This window comes from Cladosporium halotolerans (assembly GCF_011745625.1).
Source record: "Cladosporium halotolerans strain TM138-S3 chromosome Unknown Sca6, whole genome shotgun sequence".
Lineage (NCBI taxonomy): Eukaryota > Fungi > Ascomycota > Dothideomycetes > Cladosporiales > Cladosporiaceae > Cladosporium > Cladosporium halotolerans.
The window spans coordinates 976,143-1,003,209 of NW_027191457.1; the positions used below are offsets into that span (position 1 = coordinate 976,143).

General features: G+C 56.8%; 7 protein-coding genes across 7 annotated transcripts; 4 read left to right on the forward strand and 3 right to left on the reverse strand.

Moving 5' to 3' along the window:
* Nucleotides 1-1,512: 1,512 nt before the first annotated feature.
* Nucleotides 1,513-4,395, forward strand: WHR41_02680 (uncharacterized protein). The gene is made up of 3 exons (XM_069371286.1): nt 1,513-1,851; nt 1,953-3,316; nt 3,372-4,395. Exons 1-3 carry the CDS (start codon nt 1,806-1,808, stop codon nt 3,831-3,833), a joined length of 1,872 nt encoding a protein of 623 aa, XP_069231931.1. The 5' UTR covers nt 1,513-1,805; the 3' UTR covers nt 3,834-4,395.
* Nucleotides 4,396-4,795: 400 nt separating this feature from the next.
* On the reverse strand, nt 4,796-6,459 carry WHR41_02681 (uncharacterized protein; the record flags this gene model as incomplete). The annotated part of the gene is made up of 2 exons (XM_069371287.1): nt 6,227-6,459; nt 4,796-6,166 (listed from the first exon to the last, which is right to left on the reverse strand). The coding sequence occupies exons 1-2, from the start codon at nt 6,398-6,400 to the stop codon at nt 4,796-4,798; spliced, it is 1,545 nt and encodes a 514-aa protein (XP_069231932.1). The 5' UTR covers nt 6,401-6,459.
* Nucleotides 6,460-6,599: 140 nt separating this feature from the next.
* WHR41_02682 (uncharacterized protein) lies at nt 6,600-7,895 on the forward strand. Its single transcript, XM_069371288.1, has 2 exons — nt 6,600-6,882; nt 6,948-7,895. Exons 1-2 carry the CDS (start codon nt 6,766-6,768, stop codon nt 7,785-7,787), a joined length of 957 nt encoding a protein of 318 aa, XP_069231929.1. The 5' UTR covers nt 6,600-6,765; the 3' UTR covers nt 7,788-7,895.
* A 2,897-nt stretch (nt 7,896-10,792) lies between these two features.
* Nucleotides 10,793-11,719, reverse strand: WHR41_02683 (uncharacterized protein). Its single transcript, XM_069371289.1, has 3 exons — nt 11,451-11,719; nt 11,359-11,392; nt 10,793-11,299 (listed from the first exon to the last, which is right to left on the reverse strand). The coding sequence occupies exons 1-3, from the start codon at nt 11,483-11,485 to the stop codon at nt 10,901-10,903; spliced, it is 468 nt and encodes a 155-aa protein (XP_069231930.1). The 5' UTR covers nt 11,486-11,719; the 3' UTR covers nt 10,793-10,900.
* Nucleotides 11,720-12,053: 334 nt separating this feature from the next.
* WHR41_02684 (uncharacterized protein) lies at nt 12,054-13,197 on the reverse strand. Its single transcript, XM_069371290.1, has 3 exons — nt 13,051-13,197; nt 12,686-12,997; nt 12,054-12,631 (listed from the first exon to the last, which is right to left on the reverse strand). The coding sequence occupies exons 1-3, from the start codon at nt 13,084-13,086 to the stop codon at nt 12,149-12,151; spliced, it is 831 nt and encodes a 276-aa protein (XP_069231935.1). The 5' UTR covers nt 13,087-13,197; the 3' UTR covers nt 12,054-12,148.
* A 1,452-nt stretch (nt 13,198-14,649) lies between these two features.
* WHR41_02685 (uncharacterized protein) lies at nt 14,650-19,457 on the forward strand. Its single transcript, XM_069371291.1, has 2 exons — nt 14,650-18,914; nt 18,983-19,457. Exons 1-2 carry the CDS (start codon nt 14,995-14,997, stop codon nt 19,152-19,154), a joined length of 4,092 nt encoding a protein of 1,363 aa, XP_069231936.1. The 5' UTR covers nt 14,650-14,994; the 3' UTR covers nt 19,155-19,457.
* A 4,079-nt stretch (nt 19,458-23,536) lies between these two features.
* Nucleotides 23,537-26,488, forward strand: WHR41_02686 (uncharacterized protein; the record flags this gene model as incomplete). Its single annotated transcript, XM_069371292.1, has 3 exons — nt 23,537-23,575; nt 23,633-24,507; nt 24,589-26,488. The coding sequence occupies 3 exons, from the start codon at nt 23,537-23,539 to the stop codon at nt 26,450-26,452; spliced, it is 2,778 nt and encodes a 925-aa protein (XP_069231933.1). The 3' UTR covers nt 26,453-26,488.
* Between the last annotated feature and the right edge of the window lie 579 nt (nt 26,489-27,067).

Below are 27,067 nucleotides of genomic sequence, written 5' to 3' on the forward strand. Positions count from 1 at the left end.
TTAAGCACAGATGCTCGAACCCGGCGCACACTTCCCGAACAAGACAAGCCCACGCGGAGCCGAAGCGTGCTGCGATCGCGTACAGACCTACCTAACGTTACCTAGCAGAAGCGCGCTCTGCTCTGCCCTGCTCTGCCCTGCCCTGCTCTGCTCTGCTGCCATGCTGCCACCTGCTGCTCTGAACCTGAACGCCCCGGCCTAGCGCGGGCGCTGGGACCGCGAGTTCGAGGGCCGGCGAGGGCCTGGATCCCTCTGCAGAAATGCCGATCAGCGCTCGCGTGTCCACTTTCGCTGCGCGCGCGGGTCCTGGTGGGCCGGGAGGGTAGAGAGGGCCGTTGGATGGGCGGCTGGGATCATGCTTGCTTTGCGAAGGGCTGGTGGGTGATGTGATGGATGGGAGCTGGTGGGGGGCAGAGCAGAGCCGCATGTCGCGGTGGAGGTAAAAGGTGGAGGACAGGGGGTGTGGGAGGTGTTGCGATGCGCTATCATGCGATGCGGCTTTTTGCAGTAGCATGGAATCGCCTAAATGCACGCACGGCGGCATGTGTCTGCTGGATGAACGATGAGCCTGAAAGGCAAGCGGCCGGGTAGAAGCAGACTGGCAGAGCAGCAGGACGGGAGCTCACGAGCCACGCTGCTGTTCCCGCACACACTCGCCCTCCCGCCCGCGCAGCCGCGCGTGGAGTGCGTGAAGCTCGCGTGCGAGGGAGCTGGGTGGAAGGTACCTGAGGCAGTGTACCTATAGCGTTATCGAGTATCCAGTCTGTAGGTGTGATGAATGGAATTGTTCGGGAGAGCACACAAGAGGCAGGCTGAGGCTCTGGCGCGGGCAGATTGGCTGAGACCTGCGGGCTGCCACCTGCCAGTCGGCTCCCTTGTGCCAGCGCCAACCTGGCCGGGTTCGAGGTGACAGGCTGCGGGCTGCGGGCTGGGGGTTGGTGATTGGGCGGGGAGGGATGGACGAAGCCACCTCATTTTAGCGCCCTGGCCACCTCTCCCGCGCCCGGCGCATGCTGGGGACTTGGATGAGGTGTTGCCTGCCTGAGGCGGATGCTGGGTGCTGGGTGCTGAGTGCTGAGTGCTGGGTGCTGGCCGCTGCGCCCGTCCTGCTGTGTGCCCTGCCGCCGTGCCCTGGTGCTGCCGCTGGTGCTGCTAGAGACTCTCCCACGCTCGCTCGCCGCGCGCCTCGCTGCGCCGTTGCCCGTCCCGTCGCCGCCGCCGCCCACGTCCAAGTCACGACGCTCTCCGCCGCGCCTCTGCCACAGCCAGCGAGCGCCTGCTGCCTCTCCGTCGCACTCCTGCGCCTCGTCAGCCATAAGCTACCTACCTTACCTCACGTACAAACACACGCGCCTGCCCGCCTCGCCCGCCTCGCCCGCGTCTCATCACGTGTCTCCCGCCCACGCGCTTGAAGGTTGCTCCCTCCGCGCTGCAGCCAGCGCCAGCAGACGGAGCTTCGTCGCGCCTGGCAGCTGGGCCGAGCAAGCGCGACCGCGGCCGCAGACCCCAGCCGAGCAACGTCAAGAGCTCCCGTCGCTCGACCACACATCACAACTCACACCACCCTCCACGCCCCGAACCCCCCGCCGCGCCTCGACACCGCTCCGCTGGGCATCCGCTCCGCCTGCACGCCTGCGCCGACGCCCTCCCGCTCGTTGCGTCGTTGCGCCCGCCCACCGACGCCCGCCCGTCGCTGTCGGCCCTTCTCCGCATCTCGCTGTTCCTGCTTTCTGCTCGCCGTCCAACCTTGCGCGCGACTCTCCCAGACACCCACCTGTCCCCGCGTGGACATATCAACTCGCCAAATGAGTACCCAGGCCCCCCCTCCGGCGGTCGGAGGACAAGAAGCAGGTATGCGTGATCACCACCTTGCGCACGAGCCAATCCTCGGAGCTGAGCGAGAAGCGCTCCCCTTCCGAGATCGCGAACCTCTACTGACACGTTCCACCCAGGCTCCCTTAACCCTTCGCAAGCACAATCTTCGATCGCCGCGCCTGCCCAGCCACCTGCTGCAGTCGCCGCAGCCCAGGCTGCCGAATCGAGTCGAAACGCTGAGGTCCCCGGCGCCGGTCCTTCAGCCCAGCCGAGTCTTGGTGTCCCTGGACAAGAGAGTAGCGCGACCGGACTGAGTGGAGTCACCGCGAATGACACCTCTGAAAATGTGGAGACGGGTTCGAAGCGAAGCCTTACCGGCCGACGAAGAGGCGCGAGCACTGGTAGCAAGCGTTCGAACCGCCAGCTGGGAGGAGATGGCGAGAAGCAGAGGCCTGGCTCCAGTGGGAGAACACAAGCTGGTTCTGAACCCAGACCCAAGAAAAGAGGCGGACTTTTAGCATTCCTTACTTGCTGCGGTGGCTCTAGCGAAAACCAAGAGCCGGGCTCCAGAGAGTCTGCTCAGCCCGCAAAACTCCCCACGACAGCGTCGCAGCCGACAAGGGCGAGGCAGAACCAACAACACCAAGAGATTCAGCCGCCAAATGCCAGCGCAACCAACACCAGTGCCGATGGGTCCAAGGAGGTCATTGATGAGAAGGCTGGCCAGCAGCCGAAACACAATGGACACCCGACCGCCGCACCGATCTTGCCGACGCCTCCAGCGGATTCGGAAAGGCACCCCCAAGCTGTGGTGCAGCCTGAAAACCCAGTCCCCAGCATCCCACCCGGCCTCAATTCAGTTCAACCCAACCCTGAAGTCCAACCACTCACTAGAGAACGACAAGATCTCCAGCCTGAGGCACCCACGACTGGTCCTCCTCACATTGACACAACACAAAGGACCGTCGCACACGATGCAAAACCCAATCACTCAAACAACCCACAGATCGGCGTAATTGCACCCACACCTATCGTTTCGCAGCAAGAAGAAGAAGAAGTTGAGGATGATATAATTCAGGACCGAACCCCCGAGCAAGCCGCACGAGACACGGATATTGAAATGTCTGATTCTGGACCCTCAATACCGCTAGGACCCAACGATGTACCGCAAAACCCTGAAGTTGAGACCACGACGCGTGAGCGACGAGGTTCATCAAGTTCGTCGAGCCGGATAGATCTCCCACCTCCGCCACCTTTGGCCGAGCGACAAATACAACATCAGCACGGTGATACCGCTGTCGCTGGTGGTGCTGTCGCTGGGACTGGTGTCCTTGCTGCCGGAGCGGGTTTTGCGGCACAAGAAAGCGGTCATGACCTTAGCGCAGTGTCAACTCCCGAGCAAACTCAAAAGTGGCTGCTTCCGCCCATACAACCCCAGTTCAGTGGCAAGAAATGCTTAGTCCTGGATCTGGATGAGACGCTGGTCCACAGCAGCTTCAAGGTACGGTTACCCTCATATTCTCGTTCCCAGATCCCATGCTAACGTCGCTTGATAGATCCTCCACCAGGCTGACTTTACTATCCCGGTCGAAATCGAAGGCCAGTACCATAATGTCTATGTCATCAAGCGCCCCGGTGTTGACGCCTTCCTCAAACGGGTTGGCGAGATTTACGAAGTCGTCGTGTTCACCGCCTCTGTATCCAAGTACGGCGACCCTCTTCTCGACCAACTCGACATCTCCGGCTCTGTACACCACCGTCTTTTCCGCGAATCATGCTACAACCACCAAGGAAACTACGTCAAAGATCTCAGCCAAGTCGGCCGACCGCTCGGCGAGACAATCATTATTGACAACTCCCCTACATCCTACATCTTCCACCCGCAGCACGCTGTCCCGATCTCTTCTTGGTTCTCCGACGCCCACGACAACGAGCTTCTGGATCTAATCCCCGTGCTGGAAGACCTCGCTACCGCCGACGTCCGGGACGTCAGCCTGGTGCTGGACGTGGCGCTGTAGGATTTCGCCGCGAGCTGCCAGCGACGCGTGCAATAACAACAACAGTTAACGGGTTGACGAGAGGTGTTTACAGGAAAAGGGCCATCAAAGTATCAACAACCATCACCACCAAAAGGAAACGAATCATTTTTGTCTTTACAACAATCAGTACTGTCAGTCAAGAGAGAGAAAAAGACGAGAGAGAGAGAGAGAGACAGAGAGAGAGCGCGGCGAGAGCAAAACGAAAAGCATCGAAACCACCACTCCGGTTCTTTAACCCTCATCTTGTTTAATTGCGAGACCCGTCTGTCGCGCGCCGTGGGCCTGGGAGTGGAGTGGAGTGGAGAGGTGGGAGACTCGAGCGAGCCAGGACTCGCAGAGCTGCCACACTCTTCTCTTTCTCCTTTCTTTCAGAGACCAACCGGCAGGGACATTATTTCATCGGATACCCTTCGGATCAGAGCGAGCCTGCCTTGTCGTTTCCCTTACACTTAGACAAAATATCTTGTCTTCTTCTTCTTCTTCTTCCTTTTCTTCCTTCTGTGTTCTCATTTGTCGCTGGGAACCTCGGTTTTTTTTTTTTTCGTCTTCGCCTTCCTTCTCATTCTTCTTTTCTTGTCATTGTCATCATGTACAGAGTATCTAACCCTGTGTCACCTCTTCGCTTATTAGCCATATCGTGAGAGAATGGGAATACTACGTGGGTTTTATTGTATCGATTTTGTGGAATTTCTGCTGTGTTTCGTGTCTTGTAACTTGTGACGGTGATTTTGTGGCGGATGCAGGGATATGGAAATTTGAGCTTCGGTTTGGATTCCGTGCTGTTTTGTGAGGATGTGTTCTCATCGCTCATGAGAGGTGAGGGAACGCGTTGAATGAGAGGTAAGATACAATGCTGGGCCGACGCTTCTGTTGTCATTACCTATTCAATACCCTCCTTTTGCGTATATTGTCTATCGTACACGCTCACCCTCTCACACAACCTACCCCCTCTGCGCCCTATACCCCCTCTCCTCCGCCCACCTCTTCTCCACCAACTCCGCCACCTCCCTCCCGTAAACCTCCTCCGGCTCCTCGTCCCCCTTCAGCACCCTCCTCTCATGCGCCAGCATCTCATCCTTCGTAACACAAACCAGCTCGTCCAACCCCACCCTCACAGCCTTCTGCCCCTCCGTCCGCGTATCCACCCACTCCCCCCTCGGCTTCCGCCACCTCACCAGCGCCAACCTACTCGTCAGCCCGCTGATCGCGCTCCTGCCCCGCCACACCTCGTCAACAAGATACCCCACGTCCTCCGCATTGACCGGGATCCGCAAGCCCGTCGCGTCGAAGCCAGGAATCAAACTGCGCGCCAGCCTCTCTTCCAGCCCCTGCAGCTGCGCCAGGATCCCGTCGTACATCTTCTCCCGCCCCTTGGAGGAGATGTACTCCCCGTGCCCTGGGTAGGACGCCAGAGACAGCATGACGTGGTTCGCGGCGCAGAGCCCGAAGACGGCGGGCATGGTTCCCAGGACCGGCAGGATGCGCGCGCGGAAGGACGGCAGGATGCCGAGTTCGCTGGCGCTGCCGGAAGCGTACTGCTCTTCGGGCAGCGGGAGGAGCTGCGCTTTGCCCGGCGCGGTTTTTTCGCTGCTGTAGATGACGGGGATGCCGGCTTTGACGCCTTGCAGGCGCAGGCGGCGCCGCGTCGAGCGCGACAGCGGGTCGTCGGTCGAGGCGCTGATGTCGCCGACGAAGACGCGCGTGGGGTCCGATTTGCAGCCGGCGCCCATGGAGGAGATCACCGGGAGGGAATGCGAGTGGCAGTAGGCTAGGAGGGCGACTTTGCTGTCGATGTTGTCGATTGCGTCGATGACGAAGGAGGGGGTTTGCGCCGGGGAGGACGAGGAGGAGGGCCAGGGACCCAGGAGGGTGGAGGAGGCTTCGGCGGAGTACAGCTGGTTGACGGCGTCGAAGTGCGTCCAGGGCACGATCTGCTCGAGGCGGCGCTGCAGGCAGGCGACTTTGGGCGTGCCGACGTCCGCGAGCGTGGCGACCGCGTGCCGGTTGAGGGAGGAGAGGGTCACTTGGTCGAAGTCGATGAGGCGGATTTTGCCGCAGCCTGAGCGTGCGAGGGCCGCTGCTGCGTGCGAGCCGACGCCGCCGCAGCCGACGATGATCACGAAGGCGTTGCGCAGGGCGTGCAGGCCTTCGTCGGTGAGGAAGACGCGGTTGCGCGCGAGTTGTTCGAGGATCAGCGCTTCGTCGTAGTCGCCTAGGCGCGCGCGGCGGGCGAGCGCGATGCCGCGTTCGTCTTCTTTGCTGAGGGTTGAGGAGTCTTCTGTGCGTGGTGCTGCGCCGCCGAAGTCGTTGATCTGGGATGGTGTTAGTGATCATTGATCGATTGATGTGTCTGGGGTGCGAAGTTCAAGTACCTTTTCGACATCATGCTTCGAGCTCGCATCTGGTATCGATCCTTTCAGATCGTGTATACTGTACCATTTCTTCGCATTCTGCAGCCCTATCACGGCGCTGGCGGCGAGGGCGCCAGATACCACGGCCGTCAGGCCCAAAGAGAGCCTAGGCGAGTCCTGTATCCATGATGACATTGTGCACAGCACTGCCTGGGAGTTTATCCAAACACATGCGCGGTTTATGCACGTCAAGCGAATATTTTTAGAACTTTCGATGTGAGGTCGTCTCTCAATTCTGGGGCCGCCCGCCGCCAGCCTTGCGCCGCCAAGGCGTTGCGTCGGAGGGCGGAGACAAGACCAAAGTAAACGTAGCTTCACCTTTGAGCTGCAGCCGCCTTTGAAGCAGCCGTCTCGCACACGACCTCCTGCAGGACTCTGTCCACCCACTCCTCCTCCGGACTATTTGCTTCACTGGGAGTGGCCGCGGGCCTTTGCTTATGATCTGAGCACGATATTTCGCATTTCCCTTCAGCCTTTCCCGACCTCCACACTGCATCATCATGCTCCTTTCCTTGCAGCGGGGTCTCTCCTTGCTGCTGGCAGCATGGGTGTCCTTCGCGTACGCACAAGAGTCCGACGTTAAGTCGATTCCTTTGCGCACTCATAGTTTGGCTCAGGTTGGTTTATTAGAATGCTATGGACATGCAATGCCAGGGAACGGATCGCTAACCCATTTGCACAGCCCTACCTCGACTCCGACCTTCAATCGCGATGGTTCGATTTCGGCGGCAGCACAGTAATCCGCGCCGACCAATACATTCGCCTGACCGGCTCCCACCCCTCCGAGGCAGGATGGCTCTACTCGCGTGTCCCGCTCACCGCGACGAACTGGGAGGTAGAATTCGAGTTCAAGATCCACGGTTCTGGAACACTGTTCGGTGATGGCATGGCGATGTGGGTGACGAAATCGCGCGCGGAGGAAGGTCCTGTGTTCGGCATGCGCGACGAGTTCGAGGGCCTCGGCATCTTCTTCGACACCTACAAGAACAACCGACCCGGCGTCGTCTTCCCATACGTCATGGCGATGGTCGGCGACGGCAAGACCAAGTACGACCAGGGCAACGACGGCAAGGCCAACGAGCTCGCGGGCTGCTCCGCACGCGGCATGCGCAACGCCGACTTCCCCACCCGCGCCAAGGTCACCTACTTCCAGGACAAGGAGCTGACCATGGACTTGATGTACAAGAACGAAGACGAGTGGACGCGCTGCTTCCAGATCCCGGACATCAAGCTGCCCTCCGTCTCCTACCTCGGCTTCAGCGCCGAGACCGGCGAGCTCAGCGACAAGCACGACATCATCAGCATCGACACCAAGAACCTCTACTCGCCCTCCGGCCAGACCAGCACCGGCTCCGCGGCGAAGAAGGACTACAACCGCAACAAGTACCGCGGCACCACGCCGCCCAAGGAGAGCGGCGGCTGGTTCTGGTTCTTCATGAAGTTCATCATCTTCGGCCTGTCGGTCACTGGTGCTTATGTTGGTTTCACCATTTACCGTAGCCGGAGGAGGGACAGATTCTAGATGTCGTGTTTGTCAAAAAGCGGTCATGACGGAAACCCATTTGCTTGAGCGTATTTTCGTATTTGTTCAATAAGAATCCACCAAAATCTAAAGTACTCTTCTCCGTGACTTTACACCAGGTGATGGTATTGACTGGATGTGTCAATTGCTTGACCTAGCCAAACACTCGCTGAGCGAACATGCTGGGGGCACTCGAGTTCCAGCTGTCTCGTGAAATGATACTTGACGATTAGCGATATACTGAAAAGATGCTCCCGTGCAAGATGTCTGTCTCTGATTCGATCTGACGATAGCTCCGAAAGTTGAAATCATCAAGGTCAAGGCACCCTGGCTGTTTCAAGCGCTGGCGGAGAGCTGATCCAGGTCACAAGCTTTCGGCCCGTTCCCGTGACGTGCATACCCGAGAACGCGCCAGGCTGGTATCAAGAGCTACTTTCGTACCACCTGCTTCCAACTTCACTCACACACGCGAATGGCGAGCAGAAGCAGCACGGTAGGTCAACACAAACTCCATGCCCAGGTTGTCACGAGGAGTCGCTCACTGACCATCACCTCAGTCCAAACCGATGAAGGAAACAAGTCACGAGCTAACAGGACCCGATCTCGCCTGCGCGTAGCCGCTGCATGGGTAGTTCCTCGCCGTCGTTTGCGACGGCAACATGCGGCTACGCAAAGGCGCAGACAGTGGCTGACCTTGAACAGATGTCCTACGGTACTATGGACGTCGCTTGCTCTTCTCGATCGCCGCGTGTGGCGACGTCAGCTTCGGACTCTCTTCAATCTGGCTTTCCGGCCTCTTCACTTCCACGTCTGGCATTTCTGCACAGCAGACCGAGCGGCCTGCCAAACGAAGCGTGTCAGCACTATGGCGCGCTCAGGACGAGAAAGTAATGCACCTAGTGGGCTGGCTCTTGTTTTTCAAGGGTGAGCTCGCGAAGACGACCCAAAAAAGATAGTTTTCAATCGGAGCAGCGCGCTTGCTCCGCTTTGCGAGGCTGGTCGGTCGGACTGTGAGGACTGCAGGTGTGAGGCGCTGGGCGTTTGGGAGCCGGCGAGTCTGAAGCGAGGGAGAGGAAGAAGGTGTCCGTCATCTTATCTTGTCCGGTGATGATCAACTGTATCAAAAGTCAAAGTTGTAGGCAGCCGGCGGGCGGGCTCCTTCGTCACTGGAGGGGTTGCGCGGTCTGGTTGTCGTTGAGAACGTAAGAGAGCTAATCTGAGGACACATTCTTGACGGACACCTTGGAGGGTATGTAGCATTTCCGTAGGCGCGTAGCCGATCATACTTGAAAAATCACCACTGTCACTCTGAAACTGCGCAAATATTTGATATGCAATAAAATCTTCATTGCGACTACCTACCTGGCTATCCACGACCACAAACCTTCTCACTGACCTCACCATAAAGCAAGCCTGTTCTTTTACCGATCACAAAGCTCCTGATCCGCTGCCCAACACTCAACATCATCCTTCGCCACCTCTCCATGCCCTCAAAAAGTAGCCACCCTCCTATCCCTCATGACCCTACACCTCTGCCCACACCTCGCATGCCCACAAATCAGCCGCGAGCACACAGCCTGCTCCACGATCGTCTCGCTGTCGCACCGGCAGCACGTCCACCGCTTGCACCAATTCCACGGGACGTCCGGGCGCGAACTGCCGCTGAGCGGCGACGCCCATACAAGGCCTGGCAGGAGATGGGCGTTGATCGGCGGCGGCAGGACTTTGATCGGGTTGAGAAAGCGGTGTGGTTGGGCGCGCTGCTTGTCGCGCGAGAGGAGAGGGTGCTCGGTTGGGGCGTCGGAGTCGGAGCTGGAGCTGGAGTCGTTGCTGTCGCTGATGCTGCTGGTAGATCTTGGGCGGGTCAGGCGGTTGCGGCGAGGCGAGGGTTGAGATCCGGCGGTGGGCGTTGCGCGGGGGATTTTGGGGCGGGTCGGGGTTGGTGGGTCGGGGGTTTTCTTTTTGAGGGTGGCCCGGGTGCGTGGCGTGATGCTCGGGGAATCTGTTGTTGCTTCCGCTTTCGAAGGAGAGTTGGATTTGGTCTTGCTGGGCACGTCGACGGGCTCAGTGTTCTCGCTCACGGCCGAGTCGCTGCGCTGCTCTCTTCTTGACTGTGAGCGGGTGGTCCGTGGCTGGTGGAGGGCGTCGCCGGCGTCAGGCTCGAAGATTGCTGAGCGAGGTGGGTCTGCGCTCCTGCTGCGCTGGTGTGCTGTCTTCGATGGCTGAGTCGAGTGGATCATTTCGAAGTCGACCCCTTCCACGGTGCGAATGGTGGGTTTGATTGGCGGTGGCGGAGCATCTTCTTTCTTCGCTTCAGCAGGCGGAGCGATATCCTGGCTGCTCTCGAAAACTTCCGTAAAGGCAGCGATCTTGTTACGCGATCTCAGTGACCTCTCGTCAGGGTTTGACATGGTGGCTGCGTTGGCCGCAGGAGCTCGGCGCTTGTAACGGTCTAAGAGAGACTTCGAAGGCGAGCGGCGAGTAAGTTGATCGGGCTTCGGCGCTGTGAGGTACACAGGGGGTGGTGGCGTGGGAGTGAGGTCTTCTTTGCTGGTCTTGCCGGACAAGTGAAGATGTTCAAGAGCCGCGACGAGCGGCGAGGATGCGTCGTGCGCTTCGGTATTCGGGTTCTTGTCACTCAGTGAATGCTTGCCGATGCGCTTTCTGAGCGACGGTGCCATGTTGACTAAAACGGTTGGTGACCTGTAGGGGATGCCTGACGATGCTCGTGACAGAGAATGCTGAATCAGTGGCTGCGGCTGAGGCAATGTGAATTTTTCAAAGACTCGGTAAGAGTGAGGTGAGAAAGTAGTGCAGAAGAGCGAGCTTTAAGGTTCCAAGGTTCCCACTCAAGCGCGGGCGGGTAGTGAGGTGAGGTTCGCGCGATGTGTGCAGTGACTGCGCGCGACTTTCACGTGATAGGAACCGCCAGCAACGAGCTGGAGCTTTCTCGCGATCGAACCATCTCGAGCACGAGGGTCAGCGCGCGGGGGCATGCTTAAAGATTTGCATTGTGTCATGGAGAAAAGAAGGGTATCTCGTTGGGTGGATTATACTTTGGATATTACACTTCTTACTCCGCCAACTGGACGAACCGGAGCCCTGGTATTCATCTACGCCGACAGCATCTTGAATCCGCTCCAGCCGACCATGCCATAAAGACCGATCTGGAACAGCCAGAAGGGAGCACCAACGAGTCTGCCCTTGCCGTCGTCCCTGTCCGCGCGAGTGTATCCAATGGCGTACGCGATCCTCGACAGAATCCAACCAACACCCATAATGCTCGACGCGACCGGGTACCTCAGACCAGCCACCAGCAGCGCAGGGATGAAAGACGGAGCGTTCTCGAGGAAGTTTCCGTGGGCTCTCTGGGCGCAGTTGAACAGGTACATCTTCTTCTTCTGCTCGGGGGTAGCAGCGCTCATGTCGCTGTTCTCGGCGTACTGCTTGGGGTACATGATGCCCGAGGGCTTGCGGAAGACTCCGACGCGGCCTGCGTGCCAGAAGCCAACCTGGTGTGGATTATTAGACCTTGGTTCGTGCGGGAGATCAGTCGTGGGATAGGTCATACGAAGAAGGTGCTGGCGGCAGTGAGGAGGACATAGCTGTGAGGATTGTCAGTTGCCGAATGACTGGAAGTGAGATGCTTCGAATTTGACGTACCCATACTCCTGGGGAACGGAGATGTTGACAGACATGTTTGCTGATGCTTAGATAACTATACTGGTGTATCGAGGGGTATCAATGGCTGTATATGTAGACATACTAAGATACTGCCTGCGGACTTAACCGTCTGTTCTTCATAAGCTAGGGGCCGGCAACGGACCCACGGTTCATCTGCCGACTCCGGGCTTCCGTTATGCACGGCATAACTTGCACAAGGCATCTCTGCCTTGTCATATGGTACTTATCAGACAGACCAACACTTAGCAGTTATTCTATGGAGGTCGTGAGGTCAGCTCACGAGGGGAAGTACGATTGGAAACAAAGTACTGCACTCCCCTGTCGGCGCGCACCGTCCCGATGCATGAAACGCTTACTCCTCCCTGCTCTTCGTCCCAGAACGGTAAGCAGCTGATGGCGACATTGGGATGGCTAGTACCCTAAACCCTACTTGACTTCTACAGTAGGGCAGACGGCGTTCAAAGGGTTGTCGAAAGTTTGGCTTTTGCCGTCTGTGGGCAGTTTGACAAAGCAGCGAGGTTTTAGACTGGAGAAAGTGCTGCGTAACGAACCTTGGGCGCGATGTAGGAGCACAGAAGACGCTTGTGTAACAGCACTATGTATATCATACAACTTCGCTCGAATTCATAATATGGTACAAGTAGGCTTCAAAGCCAGGGCGAAGCCAGTGCCACCTATTACCACTCCTGCACCTCACCTTCTCCCTTCCCCCGGATGCTGTCATTTGCCCAGTACTTTCCAGTCACATCTCCAATGTCACCAAACGCAAGACGCAACGGAATCGTAGCACCCTGCTCTGGAGACTTGGGCGGCCGTGAGCCAACAAGCTGGCCCATGTCAGTCGCGACCCATCCCGGACAGCAGCAGTTGATGGTAACCCCGGGGTGTTGCCTGGCGAGCATCGCTGTGAGAGCGGTCACGAGCGCTTTGGAGACGCTGTAGCTGCGTTTGGGCGTGCCGAAGCCTGACGCCTCTTCATTGCCCTCTTCTACTGATTTGACAAAGTCGTTCGCGATGTCGTCTAGAGTGTCCTTGGTGGCGTGAGGATCTCGGAACCGCGCTTGGATTTCAGGGCTGTAGAATCTGAGCTGCGAGGCGATGGAAGAGAGGTTGACGATACGGCCGCGCTTGGATAGTAGAGGGATGAATGTTTGGCACATCTTGAAGGCAAATTAGCTGGAATGCCAAATCTGGCTTTGCGAATGAAGACTCACGTCCAGCATGCTGGTGTAGTTCACATCCATGGTTTTCCTGGCGTTTGCGGCGCTATACTCGTTGTCGAGATTGACGCCGGCATTGTTGATGAGTACGTCCACACTGCCATACTGCTTGACCTCTTCGGCAAAGTCGCTCACACTTGAGTGGTCCGAAATGTCAAGTTTGGGGTACAGAACGCTTCGAGTGGCGTGTGTGGATTGAAAGCCCAAATCTTGCCCGGAGCGTGTGGCCGCGAAAAGCTTCACTGGCGACACGTTGGGCTCTGTTGTGAGGATGCGTTGGCAGATGGCGCGACCAATTCCACGGTTCTGTTTGTTCGTTAGAGAGTGGGTCTCATGGCGTCCAGGATGGAGGGCAATACCGCGCCAGTAACGATTACGACTTTGGGCGTAGCCATTCCGAAGCAACGCTCTTTTTAGATCGACTGAAAATCGATTGGACAAGATATGGAGAGAGTTACGTGGGAACTTGTAGATTGTAAAGCAAAAGAGAAGGATAATAATTACTGCGTTGGCATCTGCGACCGTGTCGGATCAACATTCAATGATGACATGCAAACCCTTGAAATTGCCAAGACTTGAGTGGATTGCTCGGTTTTGGCTGGTGTGTTTTAATCGCAGCACAACAGCATTCTACGAACCTAGGCCCTTATATGTCCATAACGAGGCATCGCAGAAAGGTAGAAATGGAATGTTATCGTAATGTTGGTGCTGGTAAACATGTGGAAAATGCCGGCTCATGATCGCGCTGCGTGGATGCGTTCACTTCATCAAGCAGTGGAGATGATATGCGTGCATATAAGAGCGGAAAGGGAACAAGCTTCAGTCTTCAGTCTGCACTGGTCGTCTCACTGGAGCAGACTCAACATTGTGCAAGCTACATGATATCATATGCCTTTCCTGCGTATTTTCAGAACAGCTCTGCGTTGCATAGAAAGGGTTTCTGTGCGCATCAAGAAACCAAAGCAATTGAGCGGATGGACCATCTGGCGAAACCAGAGAACCATTTTCGATCAATTGTCGAACAACCGCTGTCTGACGGCAGTTCTTGCTTCAAATTTGTCGTGGGGCTCTTTGGAATCAACCGGCTGCAGTTACCACAGCCACTTCTACACACTTGCTTAAACTCGCAAGCTGTACGATTCCGTACAGAGACAAACCAATCCTGGTCGACCATGCGGCAGGCCGAGCGACACGCAGCTCGTTCGTCCAGGCCGGATATAATTGTGAAAGTGACTCTCAGCAGTTAGACGGGTGCCATGATCGTAGCATTGCCACAAAATGCTCCGTAGCCAGGCCAAATCCAGACGAGCCAGACGAGTTTGCCGTGATGAGGTAGTCGGAGCCTTTGGCCTTACATGAGAGTTTCTGCTCGACATTTGGACGTCACTGTTTGTTCACTGCCCTCCTCCAAGCGCTGTCGAGTATTAATTCCACGATTGCAGCACTGTATGCCGCCTCTTGCTCTCTCAATCTTCCACACTTGGCTTATGGCTATCGTTGAAAGTAGGCCCCTCCTTCCAGAAACCCGCACTTTGTGCGATGGAGCGCACGACTGTTTGGTGGTTGAGGAGCGTGGCGATGCCGATATCAGCCAGCAAGACGACGGCGAGACCTTGCGCGACCAGATAGCCCATCACTCGTGGATTGGGTGGAGGAGTTTGCTGCAGGCCAAGAAAGGTACGACGCTGGAGGCGTGGATGGCGGGCATGCGTGATGCCCAGGCCGTTGATCAGTCGTGGAGCCATCGGAGCTGTCGGTAATTGGTGTCTATAGCGCAAAGCAATGGCAGGAGGGAGGCCGAGAGATTATATGTGGAAGGCAACTCGGCTGCGATGCCGAAGCAACGGCAGTCCCGCAAAGGGCGATGCACGTGGCACTTCCGCGAGGCAGCTCTGGCAGGCCAAACGCCCGAGAGCCGCCGTGCGCGAAGCTGTCGTGGCTGTGTCCCGTAAGCGTGCTGTCGCATCGACCTAACCACTGCTGCCCTCCCCAATTACGCGCGTACCGGAGCAAGGCATCGACTGCCTGCGCGAAGCCACTGCACAATTGCTTTCCCACGGCGCAATACAACACTCGCTCAGAAGCGACCGCGACAAACCCGCCCCTCTCCGCGAGACCCTGGACGACGTTGGCGCGCCGCTACGCATTGGGTGCCTGGGACCTACGTACGACTCCTGCCGAATACACCGAACCGATCACGATACGTACGGAGTTGAGAAGACACGCCGCGCTGCGAGAGTTGATGGTTGCGCAAAGGTGTTCCTGAACGGCAGGCCCGCAACTACCAGCAAGGCCTGCCCACGATGTCGGGGAGGCCGGAACGCCCGCAACGACCTGGCCATGACGACCTGCTCGGACTTGACGACAATAACGACGCTTTGTACAGTAGTGGACAACCGCCGCCTGTAGGAGATCAGGACCTTTTGCACGAATACAACATTTCGAACTCGAGCACCGCCCCGCCGCGCGTCTCGACATCTCACGATGACTTTGTCGGAGCCAGCTCGACATCTGGCCTGCCGGGCGGGCCAGGACATGCGACTTCAGGCTCCGGGTCAAGTCTGCAGCCGCCCATGCTGGGGTCGGGAGGGAGGAAGTTCTCGCAGACTTCGGAGCTGAACAATTACCAGCGGTATTCTGACTTCGACGACAATATCAGCGATTCAAATTCCGTTTCTGGAGGATATTATGCGGCAGGTGGAGGGATTGATGAGGACAATGTGCCGGGCCTTCCGCTGAACAACAGGGGCAAGCACAGGAGCCGGAATAGCATTCTGAGTCTTGGTGGTGGCATGGTTGGAAAGATGAAGAACACGCTTGGTATGGGACCGCAGTACAGCGAGATGGATCTGCCGCTTACGGAGCAAAATGCTGCCGACCATCGTGCTGGTAACGCTGGAAGCGGTGGAGTGGATACTGTGAACGACCTCACATCTGGACAACCACAAACGCGAACAACACCAGGCTCGAAGTTCAAGTTCGGCCGAAGCAAAGTCGACCCAGCTACTCTTGGCCCTCGTATCATACACCTCAACAACCCGCCCGCGAATGCGACGACGAAATACGTTGACAATCACGTCAGCACAACCAAATATAACATCGTCACGTTCTTGCCGAAATTCCTCTACGAGCAGTTCAGCAAGTATGCCAACTTGTTCTTCTTGTTCACAGCGATCATCCAGCAGATCCCCAATCTCAGTCCTACAAATCGATACACCACCATTGTACCTCTAGGAATCGTGTTGCTTGTGTCAGCACTCAAGGAAATCGTCGAGGACAACCGAAGGAGAAGCCAGGACCGGCAACTGAACAATTCCCCTGCAAGCGTTCTGAGGGGGTCTAGGTTTGAACAGGTCAAATGGATCGACGTCAAGGTTGGCGACATCATTCGTGTGGAATCTGAAGAGCCGTTCCCTGCGGACATTGTTCTGCTCGCTTCGTCTGAGCCCGAAGGCCTGTGTTACATCGAGACCGCTAACCTAGATGGCGAGACTAACTTGAAGATCAAACAAGCCATTCCGGAGACATCGCACCTGGTGTCTTCCGCGGAGCTTAGCCGCCTGGGCGGACGAGTCCGCTCCGAACAGCCAAACAGCTCCCTGTACACATATGAGGCTACCTTGACAATGCAATCTGGCGGCGGCGAGAAAGAACTCCCCCTTCAGCCAGACCAGCTTTTACTCCGCGGCGCCACCCTCCGTAACACTCCATGGATTCAGGGCGTCGTTGTCTTCACTGGTCACGAAACGAAGCTCATGCGTAACGCCACTGCCACACCCATCAAACGTACCAACGTAGAGCGCACGGTCAACACTCAAATTCTGATGCTCGGCGCTGTGCTCATTATCCTGTCGCTAATCTCATCGGTGGGCGATATCGTCATTCGCAATACGATCGGCGGAAAGCTATGGTATCTGGAATACGAGAATGTCAACGGTGCTCAGCAATTCTTTGCCGATATCTTCACCTACTGGATTCTGTACTCCAACTTGGTTCCAATTTCCCTGTTCGTCACTGTCGAGATCATCAAGTACTATCAAGCATTTTTGATTTCCTCGGACTTGGACATCTACCATGACAAGACTGACACGCCAGCAAATTGCCGAACCTCGTCTCTTGTGGAAGAACTTGGACAGGTCGAATACATCTTTTCCGACAAGACCGGAACCCTCACGTGCAATCAAATGGACTTCCGGCAATGTTCGATTGGCGGCATCATGTATGCGGAGGAAGTTCCAGAGGACCGAAGAATCATTGGCGAAGATGAAAGCGGTACCGGAATCCACGACTTCAAAGCTCTGGAGAAACACAGGCATGGCAGTGATAATGCTGAACGCATTCATCAGTTCAACACACTGCTTGCTGTTTGCCACACGGTCATCCCGGAGACATCTGCCGAAAAGCCAGGCGTCATCAAATATCAGGCCGCTTCGCCCGATGAGGGTGCTCTAGTCGAAGGTGCAGTCTTGATGGGCTACAAGTTCGTCGCGCGTAAGCCTCGAGCTGTCACTATCGAAGTTGGCGGGCAGGAATGGGAATACGAGCTTCTTGCTGTCTGCGAGTTCAACTCCACCAGGAAGCGTATGAGTACGATCTTCCGCTGCCCCGACGGCAAGATTCGTGTTTACACCAAGGGTGCCGATACTGTGATCCTGGAACGACTGCGCGTGCATGACGATGTTGTGGAGAAGACACTATTGCATCTCGAAGAGTACGCTGCCGAGGGCCTTCGAACACTCTGTCTTGCTGTCCGCGAAGTCTCTGAGAGCGAATTCAGGGAATGGTACGACGTGTTTAACACTGCTGCGACCACGGTTTCTGGTAACAGAGCCGACGAACTTGACAAGGCTGCCGAATTGATTGAGCACGACTTCACTTTGCTCGGTGCCACTGCCATTGAGGATAAATTGCAGGACGGCGTACCTGACACTATTCACACTCTCCAAACCGCTGGCATCAAGGTATGGGTGCTTACAGGTGACAGACAAGAGACCGCCATCAACATCGGCATGTCTTGCAAGCTCATCTCCGAAGACATGTCGCTGCTCATTGTCAACGAGGAGTCAGCCGAAGCCACTCGCAACAATATCCAGAAGAAGCTTGATGCTATTCGATCGCAACACGCAGGCGGCATCGAGATGGAGACCCTTGCACTGGTCATCGACGGCAAGAGCCTCACGTACGCTCTTGAGAAAGACATGGAGAAGATGTTCCTTGACCTCGCTGTCATGTGCAAGGCTGTCGTCTGCTGTCGTGTCTCTCCTCTCCAGAAAGCCCTTGTTGTCAAGCTGGTTAAGCGTCACCTCAAGAGTATTCTTCTTGCCATTGGTGACGGTGCTAACGACGTGTCGATGATTCAAGCAGCTCACATTGGCATCGGTATCTCTGGTATGGAGGGTCTTCAGGCCGCCCGTAGCGCCGACGTGAGCATAGCGCAATTCCGATTCCTGCGCAAGCTTCTGCTGGTCCATGGCTCCTGGTCTTACCAACGTATCTCCAAGGTCATCCTCTACTTCTACTACAAGAACACGGCACTCTTCATCACGCAGTTTTGGTACTCATTTCAGAACGCCTTCTCCGGCCAGGTCATTTACGAATCATGGACTCTATCCTTCTTTAACGTCATCTTCACGGTGATGCCTCCCTTCGTGCTTGGCATTTTCGATCAATTTGTCAACGCCAGATTACTCGATCGCTACCCGCAGCTGTACCAGTTGAGCCAAAAGGGCGTCTTCTTTCGCCGTCACAACTTCTGGTCGTGGGTCGGAAACGGCTTCTACCACTCGCTGTTACTCTACTACATCTCCATCCTCATCTACTGGAACGACGGCCCAATGTCAGATGGCAAGATCGCCGGCCACTGGATTTGGGGCACAGCACTCTATACCGCCGGTCTCGTCACAGTCCTCGGCAAAGCCGCGCTCATCACCAACATTTGGACCAAGTACACCGTCATCGCCATCCCGGGCAGTCTCGCGATCTGGTTCATCTTCCTGCCCATCTACGCTTTCGCCGCGCCCAAACTCGGCTTCAGCACGGAATACACCAACGTCCTGCCCATACTGTTCTCGAGCCCCCGCTTCTGGCTCATGATGATCGCCCTCCCCGCCCTCTGCCTCATCCGCGACTTCGCCTGGAAGTACGCCAAGCGCATGTACTACCCGCAGACCTACCACCACGTGCAGGAGATCCAGAAGTACAACATCCAGGACTACAGGCCGAGGTACGTATTCATCATCCCTCCCCCCTTTTCTCCATAGGTAACGGCCGACGCTAACTCCGCGGTAACAGAATGGAGCAATTCCAAAAGGCGATCCGCAAGGTGCGCCAGGTGCAGCGCATGCGCAAGCAGCGCGGCTACGCCTTCTCGCAGACCGACGAGAGCCAGGCCCGCGTGCTGCAGGCGTACGACACGACCAAGGAGCGCGGCCGGTACGGCGAGATGACCAGCAGTCGGCGATGAGCGACCAAGAAAAAAAAGAGAAAAGGAAGGAGAAAAGAAAATATGTCATGTTGGAGGGCGAGCGTTTGCTGCGTGCGTGCGTGCGGACTCGTGGATCGAGGAGCAGCGCAGCGCAGCGCGGCGCAGGACATGCGGAGTTTGTGCGGGGTTTTGAGATGGGATCATTGTATCTACCTACTACGTCTTTTCTGCTCTTTTTTTACACTTCTTGATGGTGGTGGTTTGTGCTTGTAGCTATCTTTTGACACACGATTATCACTTTGATTCTGACGAATGGCATATTTCGGATTCCTTCCTGTCACACGTGGGCGATCTTGTGAAACTTGTGAAATCCATGGCTTTTGGGAAATGTTTTTCATTTGGAGGGGAAGTCGAACTATCTACCCTAAAGCTACCAACGCTTTCGAGAAGTCGATCATTCCCACTCATCGTCCGCGTAGCCTGTCTGTCTGTCTGTGTGCTCCAATCCTGAGAGGCTGCTGTTGTCGCCCGTCGCGTGGATCCTGTGAATGCAGAAGGGAAAACGCAAGTGCTAGGTCGTTCGTGTGGTCGTGAGGTGAAGGGGAAAAGGGAAGGGCAAGGGAAAGGGGGAAGGGGAAAGTGTGGTGCTGAGAGGGAGTGAAAACAAACAGAAGTAAAACTATCGGTCGCCATCCTTGAGTGGTCTTGTCAATGATTGCTAGGTCCGTAGACCACAGCTCGCGTTTCGTGTGTGGAAAACAGAAAAGCAATCCAACATCGAGAAGTCTTGGCTGCAGGCTGACGGAAGAGTGCGACATTGCCCGTCGCTCCCGCCCATGCAGCCGTGTTCGAAGTCGGAGAAACGAGAAAGTGTTGCAATTGATGTGCCAGTGACTTTCGTGAGGGTTGAACAAAACGAAACACATGCGTGCTGGCTCAGCCGGCGTGAATCAGGCCCCAAGTTGGCGACTCGATGTGCTCGAGGGAAGAGGTGGCGCTCTTCTCACACAAGTCATGGATGTCGTGCTCGCTCATGGTGGCATCATGAGCTGCATCGGTCGGTTCATCGAAGTTGAACCAATCAGTAGAATCCTCTTCGCCGTCCGAGAAGTCGTAATCAGAGCCGTCGTCGCTCTGCGCCGCATTCTCCACAATCTCTTCGGACAGGCTCTTAGTTCCGGACGTCTCCTCCTAGTGCCAACCGGCGCTGGTAGTCCTATAGGCGGTAGTGGGTTCGTCAGATGCTTTGACGATGATGCTCTCCCACTCCGGCGGGACCTCCATCTCATCGATATTCCACTCCTGCCTCAACAGGCTCTTCGTGCGCGGTGTCGTCGAGCGCGTCGCGCCATAGCGGCCGTAATTCGGCGGCAGGGGCGCCCAAAAAAAGTTGCCGGAGGGAATCTGCTTGTTGACCACATCCATATGACGGTCGATTTGGATTTGCTCCTGATGAGTTGGCTCCACCTTGTCGGGAATCTGCAACTTCTTGCGAATTGCGCAATCCTCGCGCTTTCTAATGCATGCGCCGCATTCGCCGGAAAGGAATTGGCACACCATCGAGTTCTTGCAGCAAACTACCTGCTTAGTTTCTGGCCATTTGACATGGCCGCGGCATTTGCTCCAGGTGTGGTGGATGATGTGCCTGCAGGCGGTGTACTTGAAATCAATGGTTTTGCACATCGTGGTTGTCAGCGTGCTTTGTTGTTGAGATTTCGAGTCGTTGTTGGAGGGATTTCCGTTTGGAATGCAATAGTTTGATGTCGTTGCTGTTATCCAATGTGTGGTGCTAGAGCGAAGTCGTGTGACCTTGTTTGCTCGATGTTGTGGTCACGAGTTGGCGACTGTTGCTGCGGCAATTTGCTCGTGATGGGTCTGTTGCCTGCGCTGGCAGTGTGCTCGTGGTCTGTTTGTTGCCGGCTGGCAGAAATTTTCACGTGATTGATGGTTAGGAGTGTGGATGGTGTTGTTCGTTGGTGGGAAAGGAAGGTTCTGAAAGAAAGGCTGTGCTCGGCGTGCTTGAGGAAAAGAGGAAGCGACGAGGCAGGAGTAGCTACAGGAGTCGCGCCTCGCGCCTTCCTCACTTACGGTGTTACTGTTGTTGGGTGCAACGGGCACTGTCACGTGCGCCAAGCTCGACGACTGTGGCGCAGAGTTACACTGCATGGTAAGGTAGAGCTGAGAGTGAAGTGAAGTGAAGTGAGGTAAAGTGAGGCGATGTGTCAGCAATGCCCCGTCGTTTACATCAGCACGTGACACCGAGTGAGGAGATAGAGTTCGAGTGCTTGGGGTGGCTGTCAGATCTGCGCGCACTTGTGCAGGGAGCGCCTTCGCAAGCTTTCTTGGACAGACCCTTCTTCAATGGTGCTGGCGCGTCTGAAGGCTTGACGCCTGAAACGCAGGGATGAGGTGTAACAGTAGGCGATGACATTCTTCAGCTCAAACTCTCTGGGATGCAATTATGTCAACTGTTTCACGTGTCTCACATGCTGTCGTGGGCCTGTCGCAGTCACTCTGATACCTCGCACCGTGCGAGTCTTGCTCTGGAGCTCTGGAGAGCCAAGCACTCATCTGTTGTTGCCTCAGGAAATATCAGCACACCACTCGGGCGCACGAGGACAATCTCCAAGTCAAGCCTGACTTCACGGGGCTGGAGTCCGAGGCGAATCATGAAGGAAGCAAGATCCGCAAAGGCGGCTTGAACCGGACTGTTGAACACGACAAACAGCGGGACGATGCAGCAAATTTCGTGTCCGGGATGTTTTCTCGCCTAATCACGAGGCCTGCGACGGTGGAAAATGCACCCGCCCGCTGAGCCCGCTCCGCCTGCTCGTGATGTTGTGCGAGGCGTGCGTTCCTCGGCGAATGGCAGCAGCAGTCCTAGGCTCCTAGCCTTCGCTGCCCTGGCACAAGTGCGCGAGCTAGCACGGTCAGTCGCCCTCCGACCGTTGCCAGCCAGAGATTTGGGGCCCCTGAGATGTAATAACGAGCGCTGCTGGCTCCTGCCCAAGCACAGCCCGCGACAGCGCTGCTCTCGAATGAGGAGACGTGGGAGACCAGGTCACTGTTCATATGGCTGGCCTTGCACGGCCTCGCAACCTCACGGGGGCGACGCTGCCAACCACTCAGGCTGCCGCTACCGCCTGGTGCCTCGCGAGCCTTGGAAGAAACAATGGACCCATGTCCAGCGCCGACGCAAGCTTTTCCCGAGCTCCGCGCGACGCGCCCACGGCGCTGCGCGGCGCTCCAACGCCTGCAGGTACTGGAGCGCCAAGGCAACCCAGACCCCTTTAACCGTTTGCCTCTGGCGCTCTCACGCATTTGGCCGGCAGTAGGGCAAGCCCTATGGGAGTGCTGCCCGCGGGGAAGTGAAAGGCGTGCACGCAGCGAACACATTCTCGGCACTCTGGGCTCTCGTGGCCCATGTCGAACGGGCAGACTCGACACACAGAGGCACCGCAGAGCACACCCTCCCCGCAAGTCGGGCCAGGGAGAGGGTGCTGCTCGGCGCATGGTCTCGCCTGTCAAAAGGGACCGGGCAGGAAAGATCCCCATTGGCCGCGCGCCACCGCATCTCCACCGGCCTCAAACGAGATGCCGGCTAAGGCCGCGTGCGAAGAGCAGCCGTGATGGAATTGGACAGTGCAAAGGGTCTGGCAGGCCGGGGTGGCAGAAGGCAAGGCCTGGCACAGGCCGGCCGTCGTGCGCAGAGGCGTGGTGATGGAGGAGGCGGCCGGCGCTCGTGCGCTGTACCTGGGTAGTCATGCAACTAGTCGATCATGCCTTGCGGTTGTGTGTCGTTTCCGCAGGCTGGAGAGCATCTGTCGTCCGCCGGTCACACCGCACGCAGCGCGACTCTCCCATCGCCAATAACCACCGTCATTGCCTGCCGTGCCTGCTTGACACAGTCCCCAGACCCAGCCGTGCCGGACATGTGCCCGCCAGCGCTGGAGCGGCCGTAGTAGTGACACGCCCAAACGTCTTGCCGCGCAACGCCCGCCAGCGGTGGTGGGATTCTTACGCGTTGTGTCGCAGATCCAACACGACGTGTGTGTCTCACCTGCCCATCCCTACACCACTCACCGCGCAGCGATCGCCGGCCCACATCCCCCATTGCCCGGCCGTCTCACGCTGGAGGCTTTCGGCGTACCGCTACCGCCAACCGCCTACCGCCCGCCGGCGTGCAGCGCTGCCCAGCCAGCCTTGAGGCGCAACCTCGAACTTACCTTAGGCGACTTTCTCGCCCGTCCCGCCAGCCAGCCAGCCCGCCAGCCAGCCAGCCAGCTGCCGACCGAAGTCTCGTCGCCGGCTTGTGGTGAGCCCTTGCTCCTCCCGACCTGACCGTCACATCGCCCTCTCGCCCACGCTGCACTCGCCTGCACCCTCCGGCGCTCACTCCTCGCAGGAGTCTTGCCGCCATCATGAATCGGCGGAAGTTCTCCTTCGATCTGCCACGCCTGGTATGTCGTCGCCCGCGTGCCGCATCTTGCGATGCCGCCTGCTAACCCACACCGCAGAAGCTCGGAGCCTTCAAGCCCGACAACAGGCAATATGGCGAGAACCATGGCATGCACGGCCTGCCCTTCAGCATGCCCATGGAGCCCGAGTCGCCTGGAGAAATCCCCAAAACCATCCTCCCGCTGCCATCCGACCTCGACGCTGCCTTGCGCGCCGCATGTACTGGCGTCATCCGAAACAACAAACCGTCGCACGAGTACCACAAGGGAGGGAAGGCGCAACTGGACTATGCTACGATCAAAAGAGGAGGAGGAAACCAGCCGGCGCCCCAGAGAGCTGCACCGGCATGTGCGCCTTTGACCAAGACGGATTCCAACGAAGATCGCCCTCACATGCAGCAGGGCTCATTATCCAACGGCCTGACGAGCCCGAACAAGGCTCATCGTGCGTCGCACATATCGGCAGCTTCGGAGGGACAGCCTCAAGCTGAGGAGAACACCCACCAAGTGCGGGTCCAAAGGTCGCGTGCTCAATCGCGTGTGGATCAACTCATGGGCGGCGCGTCGCCACCAAAGCCGGCCCGTCCACAAAGAGACAGGACCGACTCTCATTCACGTTCTAAGTCGACACCTCAGGCCTTCTGGACTGCTCCCCCACCCAAGATCGGGGTCGTTGAACGGCCCAAACCTGCGCCCAGGGCGCATTCTATGGAAACAAATGGATCCACCCCTCAAACCGATTCCACGGACTTATCCTGGTCTGCGGGGACTGCTATGACTTCCGCCATGAACACACCTGCGAGATCGTCTTCTTTACGAAAGCCCAATCTGCTGCGAGATAGCTCGGAGGCAAAGAACGCCATGAAGGTTGATGCGATAGACGCGGACTGGATGAAGGAGGAATCAGAGAGGCGCAGGCTACTTGAGCAGCAAGCGTACGCAGACACTGCGCTATCTCGCCATGCGACATGGACGGGACCCCAGCCTGAACCTGTTGATGCTAACGCTGAACACAGCAAAGCGGCAAACCCTGACTCGCAAACAACTACACCCATCGCCAGCGTACCTCCGCGAAAGCCTGTACCTACCGCACGACCGGAGGTCAAGCAAGAGCCTGACAACAGTCAAGCACTTGAAGACGAGTCAGATTCTGAACCGTTATCGCCAGAACTAGATCTTAGCCTGAACGACCCTGCTCGACGCGATGAGAGACCGAATATGCGGGAAGAGACACAAAAGGCTCAGACGGTACAGCGATCTGAGAGTCGCGCAGGCAGAGGACGTACGCGTGGCACTGGTGTGCCAATGAATTCTCGCGCCGCTAGCAGAGCACGGAGTATCACCCGGGAGGTGAAGGAGTTCATGCGCAACGCCTCTCGCTCTCGACAGCCGAAATCGCGTGCAGAGGAACCTCGTGCCCGCTCACGACGACCATCAATGAGCCGCGCCAGAGAGCAAGCCAGCAACGTCATCGACTATTTCCGACCTGGTACTGCAATTGGCACCAACAAGCAGAGTCTGGACATCCCTCGCAATGCTTCGGCTTTGCAGTCAAGATCGCATGAATCCTTGACAAGCGCTAGATCCTCTACTTCCCCGGCCAAAGACACACCCATGCAACAAAACTCACAACGCAGCTCACAACATCAAAAGGGTCCAGTCAATTACACCAGACCATTCAGCGGTGCCAGCCTGGAAGTGGATGATGATAATACCAGCGGACGTCCAATTTCTTCACTTACCGAAACATCTCAGTCTAAGGCTCAGCCGGATCTGAACCGAGCATTACCCCCTCTCCCGCGCTTGGAATCCTGGCATGGCAATCCCGAGGCTGAGCTCGAGCAAGCTCCCGAGCCGCCTCAACATGTGCCTGAGCTCGCGGTTCGTATTGTATCTGGAATGGCAAGCCCAGTCTCGGCCAGCCCTACGACCGTGAGAAGCACGACCCAAGATGGCGCCAAGTCTCCTCTTCCCAGTCCAAAGTTACCAGAGGGCGTTCATGACTTCGTGGCACTCCGCATGGGCGCACCAGTCCCCGTGAGTAGGCAGTCCTCAAGAGCGAAGATGTCACGAGAGCACATGAACCCCAACCTCGTTCATCAAGCACGGCCTCGACGATCACCTAGAGATCCGCGGCAAATTAACTCGCAATCTCGAAATAGTGGGATACCCGTGTCCCCTTCGCAGCTCACTATGCCAAAGCGAGAGGACGCTCAATCAGCCAGGCGACGTAGCAAGAGTCTGCAGGAGGTAAACCCACCTGATTTGTCAGAGAAGCTTCGCAAAGCATCCGCCAACGCGCCCGACGGAAGACCAATTCACGCTGTCGGCCAAGCGAAGCTCATTGACACCTCCGCGTCGCGCAAAGAATCCGACAATTTTGCGACTAAGCTCGGACGGAAACTCAGCACGAGGGGAAAACGAAATATTACACCAAACTCGTCACAGCAGCCGCCAGTGCCGCCGCCCCACCGTGAGTTGCCGCAACGCAGCACCAAGACTGCCACGAGTTCGCCGCGCGGCCTCAGTCGCGCCAATAGCCATTACACCTCCCAGAAACAACAGAGCCTTTCGCGGAAAATGAGCATGGAGGAGTATGGTCAACTTTACGACGGTCGATACCACAAAAACAACGACCTTCTCACCGCCCCGCCGCCTGCGGCTTCCACGAGCACCAGGAACAGTCCACGCATCGGCCTTGGTAACTTCCTTCCGTCAAAGAACCAATCGCCTCCGCATGGATCTCAACAGCAACATGGCTCTAAGAAGTGGTGGCACCTCGGTCTCGGAAATGGCGACAAAGATACGCCCATGGACGAAATGCCCAGGACTGGCAGCAATGCAGATCACGCGGGCGGCGGACTCGGAATGCGATTCTAAGCAGTCGCCGCGACCACTCTCTAGATCTGATCTTCATTGCCTTCTAGTCCATTGGCTTCATTAAACTCCAGATTCCCCATTTTTTTACACGGCTTCCTGCAAGACTGCAGAGCACGGAAGCAGTCGTTATCTTGCTCGACTCGGAACTACGACAAAAAATTCCTGGCCATTTACTTCGCGACTTGTAATTATTGCCTCTACACCTCACGATCTCTCCTCTTCATTCTCTTGGGTATCTCGGAAACATTTTTGGGAACACCGCTATTCCCCTCGACAAACAACTTCTTTTGTTCGATTCGATTTGCGTGCAAGCGACAACGGAGCTCGGGGCCGGGCGCTTTTCTTTTCAAAATTCACAACCAAAGAGCAAAGACTGGACTGGGCATGGAAAGCATCATCGGGACAGCATGCATCTTCTCTTTCAACTCACTCTGCATGGGCGCTTCATCCGCGCAAACGGCGTTCGATTCCCACAATTCCTGCTTGTCCTTTCTGCTTTTATCATTTCGATGCTCTTCGGATGCATCGGGTTTGCCTGCTTTTAATTCTGTTTGGGATCAAGAAGATGACGACCGGAGCGACGACCAGTACTACATAATTTTACAAATAGATACC